The following is a 13,480-nucleotide window of genomic DNA, read 5'->3' as shown; positions in this document are numbered from 1 at the left end:
AGATGAAACTAATAGAACATTAATTAAATTGGTACCTGTGTGATGTATTTCTGAAAATGCTGACTAAATTCTCTTACTATATAGTTGTATTAATCTTGGACTTTAGTGTTTATTAAGATATTTCATTTGGCATAATTATTAGTACATATAAATAGATACTTCTATTCATGCATTACACATGTCAATATTTAAATTTGTATTCCTAGGAAAACTACCGAGCTGCAATCAAAGCAGAAAGGATAATTGAAAATCTGGTAAAGAACCTAAATAGTGAGAATGAACAATTGCAGGAACACTGTGCCATGGCCATCTACCAGGTACGGCGGACTCCCCAGACAGTCATGGTGTTCTTGAGATAGTTAATGTGAGGTCTCATTCTCTGGGGCTTGGAATCAGGAATCTTCATTTTTAACAAGAACCCCCCAAGGGATTTTTCCACACATACAGGTCTGAGAACCACTGTCCTGTGCTAATGACAGATGCCTGTATATGTGAGAGAGAAACCTGCTCCAACATGTCTTGATTATTCACATTTCTGGAAGCCACTTATATATCTTTGTCTCCTCAAACAAGTTACTTAGTGTAAAATAGCTAAATATATACATGGTGCCTTTACATTGCTGTTTAGTTACCCTATTCAAACATGCTGGTCTTGGGAACTTTACCTTCTGCCAAAACAAGATGGATGGACAAATGAGTGTGTTCTTTTGTGTGGGGGTGTGTGTGTATTCCTGTTTTATCTTTTTATTAATGTATTTTAATCTTCATTAACTTTCTATGAGTTATGCATTTCATAGTATACGAGAAAACAGAAGAAAAGATGGCCTTAACAAATTAGATGGCTGGTTATTGGTCATCAGAGGAAGTTTCTAGATTCTACCTATCAGAGAAAGTTTCCTAGAGGAATGCATTTTAAAACATGCACGGTGAGGGTATGCCAAAAAGACAAAGTCAGAGAAAAGGGTTCATGTCAGTAGAGTATTGTATTAGTTTTCTAGGGCTGTCATAACAAAATACCACACACTGGGTGGCTTAAATAACAGAAATTCATTTCCTTATAGTTCTGGAGGTTACAAGTTTGAGATCAAGCTGTTAACAGCATTGGTTCCTTCTAAGGACTCTCTCCTTGGCTTATGGATGGCCATCTTCATGTTCATATGTTGTTCTCCCTGTCTCCACATGTTCCTTCCTCTGTATCCTAGTATTTTCTTCTTCTAAGGACACCAGTCATATTGGATTAGAGCCTACCTCAGTGACCTTGTTTAACCTTAATTACCTCTTTAAAGACCTTATCTTCAAATATGGTTACACTCTGAGGTATGGGGGTTAGGACTTTGACATATATCAGTTTTAAGGGAACGTAACTCAGTTCATAATGAGGACATATAGCTTGACTTGCATATATGCCTCATATGAGTAACTATGAAGGATTGGTTGGAAATAGGGACTAATTTTTTAAAAGTTGCAACTGAACCAAAACCAAAAGTCATAAATAGAAGATAAACATGGCAGATGCCTTGTGGTGCATTCCAGTGAGGATTTCTTCTGGTGGCCCTCAGGGATGATGCATCACATTCATCTGTATCATGTGGCTTCAGAGACCAACTGTATGCCTCAGATGATAATATATCTATACTAAATTTATCATCTTTTTGCTCTGTAACCTGGGAAGTGTGGTCAGCTGGGAATGTCTGTGCAGTACATATTTATTTCAAAGGATGACACAAATGTATAGATAAACATATGTGAATATAATATCATTTGCTATTGATATAGCTCACTGCTCTGAGCATAGAAACTCTATTAGGGAAATACTCATCTCTTAGCTTTTGGGGGTCATTGAAGATCAGACGAAAGTTTTATCACTCATGTATCTTCACTATATTTTCCCAAGACTGTAGGTTGCATGACTGCAGAAATCCTCCATCCACGCATGTGGCATTCTAGGTCTCTTACCAACCTCTCTTTCTGTCTTGGTGGAAGCGCACACTACGTCAGAATGGCTTGGCAGAATTTCTAAGTATGTAGAAACTTCTAGACATTGCCAAAATCATGTAAGGGAAGAGAGACACTGTCAGAGAACTGCCAGTACAGAGAAGAATTATATTTTACTTGGAGGCCCCTTCAGAAAATGATACTCTCTGAAAAGAAATTTCATAGCCACTAGCATGACAGCCTCGTTAGCAATCACTGAAAGTTTGATATGCCTTCATCACTGACAGCCTCTGCCCTGACTTTTTGTGTAGTGTGCTGAAGATAAGGAAACCCGTGACCTGGTGAGACTGCATGGAGGACTTAAACCCCTGGCCAGTCTGCTCAATAACACTGACAATAAAGAACGGTTGGCCGCGGTCACGGGGGCAATATGGAAATGTTCCATCAGCAAAGAGAATGTGACTAAGTAAGAGAAGCCATTCAATATTCTGTGATAAAAACATGGCCATTGAGGAAGAGCTGTATTCTTAGCTCACAGAAGCTACACTGTGTATCCTTCAACTAACATCTTTTCTCATTAAGATATAAATGTTTCTAAATGAAGTGTAGATGCATAAAAAATATGGCCACTGAAACATGTTCCTGTAATGTTATTTTAATAAAGAGTCAATCCTAACGCTACACCTCTAGTTTTCATACACATACATTCTGGACTAACTTGGCAGGATTAAGGTATATTTTTTTAAATAAAAGACTTCTACTTCCCGTCCCACCACCTAGCAATGGTTTTCTGTGCCTCACTCAACACTAAGGGACTTGCTGATGTAATCTATGTGTGTAAATGGGCTCTTTTACTTACGGGCAGCCGTATAAATGACAAGCATCTCTGATTGAAGAAGATGAGGGATGAATTTCCCACTGAATCTTTATAGATGGAAGTGGTTCCATTCTTTATTCCTTTTTAAAAGATAAACAAGATAAATCAGCTAAATGCTAACTAATCTGTTAAAGAGCAGCCATTTTCAAATGATTTCATTGAATTTTAAAGTATTTGTAAACTTTATGATCATCAGATTTATTTTTTTTAAAGATTTTATTTATCTATTTGACAGACAGAGATCACAAGTCAGCAGAGAGGCAGGCAGAGAGAGAGAGCGGAGGAAGCAGGCTCCCCGTCGGGCAGAGAGCCCGATGCGGGGCTCAATCCCAGGACCCTGAGATCATGACCTGAGCCAAAGGCAGAAGCTTACACTACTGAGCCACCCAGCCGTCCCCAGATTTATTTTAATATTCAAATTTATCCCTGTGTACTTTTAGAGTTCTCATACTCTATGATGGATATTCTGAGGCAACTCTTCTTTGTCTCAGTGTGATGATTTTTTTTTCAAAGATTTATTTGTTTATTTGAGAGAAAGAGTACACATGAGTGGGAGGAAGGGCAAAGGGGGAGAGAGAGAGAGAGAGAGAAAATCTCAAGCAGACTCCCCTCTGAGAACAGAGCCCAATTTGGGGCTCAATCTCACCACCCTGAGATTAGGACCTGAGCTGAAAAGAAGAGTTGGACACTCAATTGACTGAGCCCTCCAGGAGCCCCTCAGTGTGATGATTCTAACAAGAAATTGTCTTATTTAACACAAAATAGGCTTATGTTGCTTTGTTCCTGTTAAATAGTCTCTGTGACATGAGGAAAACACCCATAGCATAGTAGAATCACTGACATTGATGTGGAAGAAGTTGTAGTTTTCTTAGAGTCTGTACAGTATAGAGATTAAAGGCGCAGATGGCCGGATGTCGATGTCAGCTTCACTATTTACAAAGCTTCGAATTAGCTTTCTGATAGTGGGGATTGTGGTAGTACCTGCATCATAGGGTTTTTGTAAGGACTGAATGAACGTATAGTTGTCATTTAGCAATTTTGTGCTATTAATATTAGCTAATTTTATACCAAAAGTAATATTGTTCTCCTCTTTTCCTCCCCCCACCTCTTTTTCTTGTGATGAGCATAGGTTTCGGGAATACAAAGCCATTGAAACGTTGGTGGGACTTTTAACTGACCAGCCCGAAGAAGTACTTGTGAATGTGGTTGGTGCTCTGGGAGAATGTTGTCAGGAATATGAAAACCGAGTCCTTGTCCGGAAATGTGGTGGCATTCAACCACTTGTGAACCTCCTCGTTGGAATAAACCAAACTCTTCTTGTCAACGTCACAAAAGCAGTTGGTGCTTGTGCAGCAGAACCCGAAAGTATGGCGTAAGTAGCCTAGCAACAGAGAGATTTTATTTGAGAATATTAGGGGAAATACTCAGGTTGTCATAGAACAGTGTCAGCACTTAGAATTGGCAAGCGCAAATGGTGCGAAAGTAAAGTGGATTTCCATATAAATAACTGCAAGTTTACCAGTCACGAGTTAACAGAGCCAGATTGTTCCCTTGGATGAGCTACAGGGCTGAGACTGGGCTTATTGGGAGAATTTAACATTCCCAGTAATTAATATCGGGAGGATTTAACATTCCCAGTAATTAATATCACACCCAGAAACCTTCATACAATCAACAAAATTTTTCTCTGCTTCCTAAGGAAGAATGTTCTCTCTCTATAACTGAGACCCTAGATAGTTCTAGGTAGCATTCCCCTAGTATCTTTTTTGTTTTTCAATTCAATTTGGCAAACATATTTTGAGCACCTAACAAGAGCTGTGAACTGATGAGGGAAAAAGACAAAGGATTTTAAGCTGTGATCTTGGTCCTTGAGCAAATTCTTCTCTAATTAGGAAGAAAAGACTTAAATGTTATACAACTTAAGAATAATAGCAAGATTTTATACACACACACACACACACACACAAACATGTATTTGTGTATAGATTACATATAGTTATATGAAATATGTGTGTGTGAAGTATATACTAATACTTCATATATATATGAAGTCCAGAAAGGGAGGAACCATATGGGCCAAAGTTATTGCATGAGGGTTCTCCAGAGAACCAGAACCAACAGGATGAGAAAGGTGGGAGGCATAGGGGGGACAGATTTAAGGAATTGGCTCACATGATTGTGGAGGCTTGACAAGTTCCCCCTTCTGATAGGGGAGGCTGGCAGGCTGGAGACTCAGGAAGGAACTTCATTTTGAGGTCAAAGGCAGTCTGCTGGCAGAATTCCTTCTTGCTTAGAGGTAGTCAGCCTTTTTCTATTAAGGCCTTCAACTGATTGGATGAGGCCCACTAATATTATGGAGGATAATCTGCTATATTCAAAGTCCACCAATTTAAATATCAATCTCATCCAAAAAGCCACCTTCACAGAAATATACAAATTAACCTTTGACTACGGATATCTGAGTGGCTCTGAGAGTTGAGTATCCGATTCTTGATCTTGGTTTAGGTCTTAATCTCAGGGTTGTGAGATCCATCCTCAGCGTGGATTAGGATTCTCTCTCTCCCTCTCCCTCTGGCCCTCCCTGCCCTGCTGGCATATGCTTTCTCTCTCTCAAACAAAAGTGTAACCAAATGTCTGGGCAGCCCTTAAACCAGTCAAAGTTGACACATGAACATTAACCATCACATATCCACCCTTTGTCAACTTGGTCCCCATTCATGCATCTCCTTAAATGATACTTAATCTCTATAGAGATAATAACAAGGCCATATCCCTGCCTAACACTATATAACTATCCAGTGCACCACTGAAAATTCACTAACCCTTTTCCCAGAAGAGGAAGCAAAGTTCTTAGATGATGTTCACTCTTCTCCTTGATGTCCTGTTACTTAAATACTCTGATGTAAAGTTGACCATCTTAAAAACTATGACATAAAGTTAATATATCTTGTGTTACATGATAAAAGGATAAAAGAGGGAAAAAAGATATACACAGACATATTCATAACAAAATAAGGAAGGAATATTCATGACAATTACAATACTCATTCTGTAACTGGCCATGGAGTCATAGCTGGTATTTACAACTACCTTCTTTCATTACCCATTCAATATTCCCTTTGCTCTCAGCAAGCACTTTAGTTCACTGTGGTTCTTTACCTGGTGGGGTAACCCAAACCTTCATTCCTAAGGGTCTGGCCATAAGTAGTCCTGCCTAGATGGGGTTGTTGTAGTTTTCCATCAACTGTAATCACAGGGCATGGTAATACTTAAGAGATGCCCTAAGGGATCTCCTGTTTTCCAGATATAGTCTTCTTTACCCCTATTGTGCAGTGGCAGTCCAATTTCCCTTTAATAATTGGGATCAGTCACTCCAACCAACACAGTAACCCTCTCTGTTGCTTATTAGTTTGGAGGCATGGGGAGGCCACCGTGGCTGGGAGGCAGGTTTAACTTGCAGTTCACTGGAATCGTTGTTGGGTCTCCTGGTGGAAGCATTCCCTGCTTTGGAACTAAGACCTCTAAACCAGCAAAGTGTAAGGTCACAGGAACAAGAAGAAAAAACATTTGCTAGTGGGTCGCCAGTGGTAATAGTAAGTAGTAGGTACTACTCTCATTTCCATCCCTTGATTCCTGGACCCCCAGGAATCCTGGCTATATAAGAAATAACACCACATTATTGGGCAGCTGGATAGCTCTACTGGCCTGTCCTATAGACTGAGTCTGACAACCTTTCTTCATTTCATCCCATTTCTGTCCTCTTCAGTCCTAGCAGCGTTTCTTGAGATGGTTGATTGGATCCAGGAGTCATAACTGTAATCTTTACATGCTATGATTCTCCTATATATCTCCTATACCATTTCATTCTGATTGGCTCATTCATTCAAGTCTTCAGTGTGTGACCTGCACAACCCTAGGAAGCCCCGTTCTCACAGACATATACCCAGCACCATACGTGGTGGGGCCATACATACAGCCCTGCTGGTAAGTATCTTTTTCTATCTGTTTCACCATTTGACTGGTACAGGAAGCTTCTACCTGATGCCAGTAGTTTCTGGTCATGCCTTCTTCCATCTTCCCACTCTCCTAGCCTTTGTGACTCATTTGTATTTGGTCAGGTCCTCTTTCTTTACCGGAAGCCTGCAACTCTAAGACAGCCCCGGAGCTCTGTTAATGTGAGTTTCATCTCACCACATGTCTGGGACAAAAGTGCTAAGGCCTCTGTAACTCTCTTCCAGTTTGGTTACTGGAGCCTTAGGCTCCGGTGTTTCAGACACCAAGGAACACTAGTCTTACTCATGATAACTTCCAAGAGAAGAACATCCACTGTGCCTACAAAACAATTTTCTAATGTATTCGTCTTAAAAAACAAAAACAAAAACAAAAACATGGCATTCATTAGCATGTAATAATCACTTGTTAGAAATGGCTTTATGTATATCTTTTGATCTTTGGCTCTTGTTTACTTTTTGTCCACTCATGTCTGCCAACACCACCAACTGCCTCTGAACATTTTTTGGATGCATCCTCTGGCTCTCTGCCTTCATTTGAGCTTCTGTCACCTTCTACCTGGACTACTGAAGCAAGTCTTGTTTGGTCTTATCTCATAGTTCTCCCCGTCCAGCTCTTTCCTGCATGGCACTGAAATTAATTCTTCTGAACTGTAGATCTGATAGGGTTGTTTTCTAAAGAACCATCTGTGACCTCTCAAGCTTTAAAAACCAAACTGAAGTTCCATAGCCTGCTATTCAGAACATTTGCCTCCTGACCCCATCCTGCCTCTCAAGCTTCATCTTTTCCTTGCAAGTGTTAATTATCTAAAGTTATATTGTTTATTCCTTATTCACTGAACAAATATTTATCAAGCATTTTTGTGCTAGCCACCGAAAGTATAGTGTACCCACAGCAAAGTTCCTGCCCCTTGGAACTTGCATTCTATTGTGTATGTGGGGCACAGACTATAAACTCTTTTTTTTTTTAAGATTTTATTTATTTATTTGACAGAGATCACAAGTAGGCAGAGAGGTGGACAGAGAGAGAGAGGGGGAAGCAGGCTCCCTGCTGAGCAGAGAGCCTGATGCGGGGCTCGATCCCAGGACCCTGGGATCATGACCCGAGCTGAAGGCAGAGGCTTTAACCCACTGAGCCACCCAGGTGCCCTTAGACTATAAACTCTTAAATAAAATGATTTCAAATAATGCTAAATGCTATGAAGAAAAGAAAAGAGCATGACTGAAAGAGAGTGAATGAGTGGGAGGTGGTTACTTTAGCTACAGTGGAAAGAGGAAAGAGAAAGTGGGAGAGAGGACAGTAGTCCCTGGGAGGATGTCTGAATCAAGACCTGAGAGATAAGACCACCTGAGGGACAAAAACACATAGACAAGGAGTAGTGAACACAAAAGCCCTAGGATGGGAGTGAGCTCTGCTTGAGAAGCCACCTTGAGGTATGTTTGCTTGTTTTTTTATATACATTTCATATATATTTTACCATTGTCTGCCTTGTTAATAGTATATGATTTCTGTATCGCTGTGTGACTGTGTCATAAATCATCTTTTTATCTCTTGATGATTACTAATTTCTTTTTTACTAAGTTTTAAATTTTACTTCCAGCAGAGTTAATATACAGTGTTACATTAGTTTCAGGTGTACAATGTAGCAATTCAACAAACACTTGCATACATCACCTTGTGCTCATGACAAGGGCCCTCCTTAATCCTCATCATCTATTTCACTCATCCCCCCCACCTACTTCCTCTCTGGTCACTGTCAGATTATTCTCTATGGTTAAGAGTCTGTTTCTTGGTTTGTCTCTCTCTCTCTCCTTTTTCTTTTGTTATTTGTTTTGTTTCTTAAATTCTACGTACGAGTGAGGTCATATGGTATTTTTTTCTAATTTCACTTAGCATTATATGCTCTAGCTCCATCGCTATCATTGCAAATGGCAAAATTTTAGTTTTTTATGGCTGAATAATATTCTGGGGTCTGTGTGTGTGTGTGTGTGTACCATTCCTTCTTTATCTATTCATCTATTGATGGACATTTAGGCTTCTTCCAGTAGTTTGGCTACTGTAAACAATGCTGCAATAAACAGAGGTGCATGTATCACTTTGAATTAGTGTTTTTGTATTTTGGGGGTAAATACCCAATAGTGTAATTCCTAGATCACAGGGTAGTTCTATTTTTAACTTTTTGAGGAACCCTATACTGTTTTGCAGAGTGGCTGCTCCAGTTCGCATTCCCACTAACAGTGCAAGAGTGTTCCTTTTTCTCCACATCCTCACCAACACCTTTTTTTCCCTCATTTCTGATTTTAGCCATTCTGACAGGTATGAGATGGTATCTCAGTATGGTTTTGATGTGTATTTCACTGATGCTGAGTGATGTTGAACATCTTTTCATGTGTCTGGTGGCCATCTGTATGTCGTCTTTGGAGAAATATCTGTTCATGTCTTCTGCCTATTTCTAAATTGGGTTATTTTATTTATTTAATTTTGGCTGTTGAGTTCTCTCTCTCTCTCTATGTGTGTGTGTGTGTGTGTGTGTGTGTGTAAAATTGTGTTCAATTAGAAAGCATATAGTACATCATTAGTTTTTGATGTAGTGCTCAACAATTCATTAGTTGTATATAACACCCAGTGCTCATCACAACACATGCCCTCCTTAATACCCATCACCAGGTTACCCCATCCTCTCACTCCCCTCTCTTCTGTAAACTTCACTTTGGTTCCCAGAGTCTAGAGTCTCTCATGGTTTGTCTCCCTTTGATTTCTTCCCATTCAGTTTTTCCTTCCTTCCCTTGTGGTACTCTACGCTATTCCTTATGTTTCACATATGAGTGAGACCATATGATAATTGTCTTTCTCTGCTTGACTTACTTAACATAATCCCCTCCAAATCCATCCATGTTGGTGTGAATGGTGGGTATTCATCCTTTCTGATGGCTGAGTAATATTCCATTGTATATATGAACCACATCTTCTTTACTGTTTATTGGATATGTCATTTGAAAACATCTTCTCTTTCAGTAGGGTGCCTTTTAGTTTTATTGTTTCCTTTGCTGTGCAAAAGCTTTTTATTGTGATGAAGTCCCAATAGTTTATTTTTGCTTTTATTTTCCTTGCCTTAGGAGATATATCTAGAAAATGTTGCTTTGGCTGATGTCAGAAATCACTGCTTGTACTCTCTTCAAGGATTTTTATGGCTTCAGGTCTCACATTTAGGTTTTTTCATCCATTTTGAGTTTACTTTTGTATATAGTGTAAGTGGTCCAGTTTCATTCTTTTGCATGTAACTGTCCAGTTTTCCCAATACCATTTGGTGAAGAGAGCATGTTTTTCCCTTTGCATATTCTTTCCTCCTTTGTCAAAGACTTACTGAACACAAAATTGTGGGTTTATTTCTGGGTTTTCTATTCTGTTCCAATTATAAATAGTAAATATATCAAATTTCATCTATATAGATTAGAATTCATTCTTGCAAAAAAAAAAAGCCCCTTCCTCTATTCTGTATCTCAGATTTAATGATTTCCACATAAGTCATTACTAGGTTATCTAGTTGACACCCAAAAATTATTTCTAAATCTCATCATTACATTACTTTCACAAAAAGCTTTCAAACCCTTTTTAATATAACTATAAATTATTATATTTATTGATTTTTCACTTGACCCCATTCAAGAAAAAGCCAGAGAATACAGCTACGTGCTTTTCTTATTCCAAATCTTAATGTAGGTTTTGAAGCAACAAAATGTAATGAAAGAACAACTCAGTAATAAACAGTAGGCCTCAAGGACCTTTTGACTGAGTTGGGGATACAAGTAATTTTCGAATGCTAGAGTAGATGATGAAATGGCAGTAAATCAGCATTTATTTGTAAATACACGGTAGTAGTTTGAATAATTTTATAAAACATTTGATTTCTGCTTAATAATATGAAAACTACAAAAAAGAAGAAAAGTAGGGGAAAAAAACAACAACAAGGAAATCTCCACAGTTCCAAATCTTACGTGTGAAACACACCTGCAGAATGTAGGTAAATTACTGATCTACATGTAATATGCTGATAGCTAACACATGCCTCTTCGTATCTCGAGATTTTCCCCCAACTAAGTGTCATGGTTATGAAATGCATAGCCAACGTTTTTCTTTTGTCTTCATGGCAGAGACTAGGGAAGTGAATAGGCCTTGGTAGAAGTGAGGAATTTCCCATCAGAGAGCTAGTTTTGCATTATAAAACACCAGAAGTGGAGCCTAAGGAAAAGTCATATGGATGTGTCATTTTATATTGTCTACAACAGTCTTCTAGCCCAAGGAGACTGCTGGAGACCCTTTGGAGTGAAGAGAGATGATGATTGCTGGATTGCAACACAATGAAACTATACATTTTTAGAAATCTGGAGTAAGCCAGATTGACTGTTTGAATGCTCAAAACTGAATGGAAGAGATGTGTTCACAAGGTAAAGAGAATTGCAGATTTTCGTAGGATTGTTTTTGAGGTAATTCCATCATAAAAGGAAACAGATCGATTCAGACAAATAATTTTCCCACAATCACAAGACATTAAGGCAGTATACTACCTCTTAATAAAAGAGCCAAAAGAAATCACATCAAATTTTACAAAAAGACTATAAAATAACTTGTTGTGACAAGCTAGTAGCCAGAGCTCAAAAGAGAAATAAAAAATTATTGAACTTAAAGCCTGAATATATGCAAAAGAAGTATGATAAACAATTGCAAGCACAGGCATGTGGCATATAGGAAACATAAAATGAAGAATATACTAAAATTACAATAAAGGAGTTGATAAATACAGAACTCAAGGAGACCCAACTTAAACATAATGGGTATTCTTTAAGAAGAGTTTGGAACCAATGGACTATGATCTTAATTAAAGTTAACAATGGAAGAAAAATTTTTGTGTGAATCTGTAGGTCAGAAGACCCAAAAAGACCCCAGCAATATTGATACAGAATGGCCAACAGTAATGCATCCTGATAAATCTGCTTGCATTTCAAAAGGAAAAGGAAAGTGAGTATATCTAGGCAAAAGAACAAACCATGAGGACAGAATGTCTTAACACTTCTCTACAACTTCTTTAAAGGTCAAAAGACATTGATGGGAGGATCAAATGCCTCAGATTAATATTCTGAGGTAGAGGAAGTATTACTCAAGAATGTTACATCCAAGTTGTTCTTCAAGTATGAAGGTAGTAGCACATTCTCAATCACACAAGGAATTAGTGAGTACCATACTAGCCCTTCTTGAAAAAACTGCCAATTACAGAAAGTCAATCAAGAAATTACTCAAAGTATTTCAGAACAAAATATGGCTAAAAGGTATCAGTGAAGACCACTGAAATTTAATTAAATATTAGACTAAGAAATAATGGGGGAGTTATCATTAGGGGAATCATCTACATTTTATAGATACTACTACTAATAATTTAATAATACAACTGACAACAATAAAAACAAATTCAAGGTGGGTGAATCAGTGTGCAAATTTTATTATCTTTCATATAAATGAATCAGTAGGTACTATATACAGCATCCTTTTATCTATTTATCACCTATCCATCCATTTTCTACCTCTCTTATCTACCCATCCATCCTGTTCCCTAGCTTCAGACATAAAGAATTATCCAGAATCATTTACATCAGTTATCAATAATTATTATTTCTGAATGGCAGGATTTGTGATCATTTCTTTTTTTTTCTTTATACTTTTCTATATAATCCGTATGGCAAATATGTATCATCTTTATGAAATCTCAGTTCTTGTTTAATACCGTGCACAATCCCCTTTTGTTCTGTATAGTATAATGATTAACAACATATATTCCAAGGGATCCTGGGTGGCTCAGTCAGTTAAGCGTCCAACCTTTGGTTTCAGCTCAGGTCATGATCTCAGGGTCCTGAGATTGAGCCTTGAGTAGACCTCCCATGCTAAGCACAGAGTCTGCTTGAGATTCTTTCTCTACCTCTCCCTCTGCCCTCCCCCCAAATAAAAAAATATTTAAAAAATAAAAAAGAATATTGGTTCTGGAGCCATTGCTTAGATGCCAGTCTTACCACTTACCAAATGTTTCCTTTGGCAAATTATTAAACTACTTGGTGCCTTGGTTACCACACAGATAAAATTGGGAATGGTAAGAACAGTTGTCTCATTGGGGTGTTGTAATGATTATATGAATTAGTATGTGTAAAGTACATGATACATAGTAAGTGCTGGGTAAATGTTGGCCAGTGTTTGCCATATAGCAGTAGCTTTGATTAAAAACAATTTAAAATGATAATATGTAAATAGACAAAGTCAGACTGTCTAGTGTCTACTCATCTATAGATGAGTTCCTTGTTTCTGTGTTTTTTTTTGTATCAAATTTATCATGTTATTTAATTGGCTATAAATTGAGAAAAGTGACCCCTACATGGTGAATAATTCACTCTAAATTCCAACCTGCAATTAGGAGCTTGGAGGGTGTGACATTGACATTTTACATGTTTACATAGGCAGTTATAACTCAGGCTTTTGCATCATGCTAATACATATGTTTTTAATTTAAAGTTGATTGAAGTTTAGTGAAGGGTTTTAAGTATACCCTGAGACAAAGGAACATATTAAGAGATCATTGCAGGCCAGAGGTGAAGGTGGCTTAAACTAAGCCAGTAG

General features: G+C 38.1%; 1 protein-coding gene across 1 annotated transcript in view; it reads left to right on the top strand.

The window, feature by feature from the left end:
- Positions 1-13,480, top strand: part of ARMC4 (armadillo repeat containing 4) — a 195,898-nt gene that overhangs the window by 56,355 nt on the left and 126,063 nt on the right. The window contains exons 13-15 of the mRNA XM_032847139.1: positions 207-317; positions 2,247-2,401; positions 3,942-4,184. Of these exons, the coding sequence (XP_032703030.1) occupies positions 207-317; positions 2,247-2,401; positions 3,942-4,184 (509 nt within the window). The remainder of the gene's footprint in view (positions 1-206; positions 318-2,246; positions 2,402-3,941; positions 4,185-13,480) is intronic.

Source organism: Lontra canadensis, unplaced genomic scaffold, assembly GCF_010015895.1.
Source record: "Lontra canadensis isolate GAN:19392208 unplaced genomic scaffold, GSC_riverotter_1.0 scaffold185, whole genome shotgun sequence".
NCBI classification, from domain to species: Eukaryota; Metazoa; Chordata; class Mammalia; order Carnivora; family Mustelidae; genus Lontra; species Lontra canadensis.
Note: the sequence above shows the minus strand (reverse complement) of the source record. Positions and strands in the feature narration are given on the sequence as shown.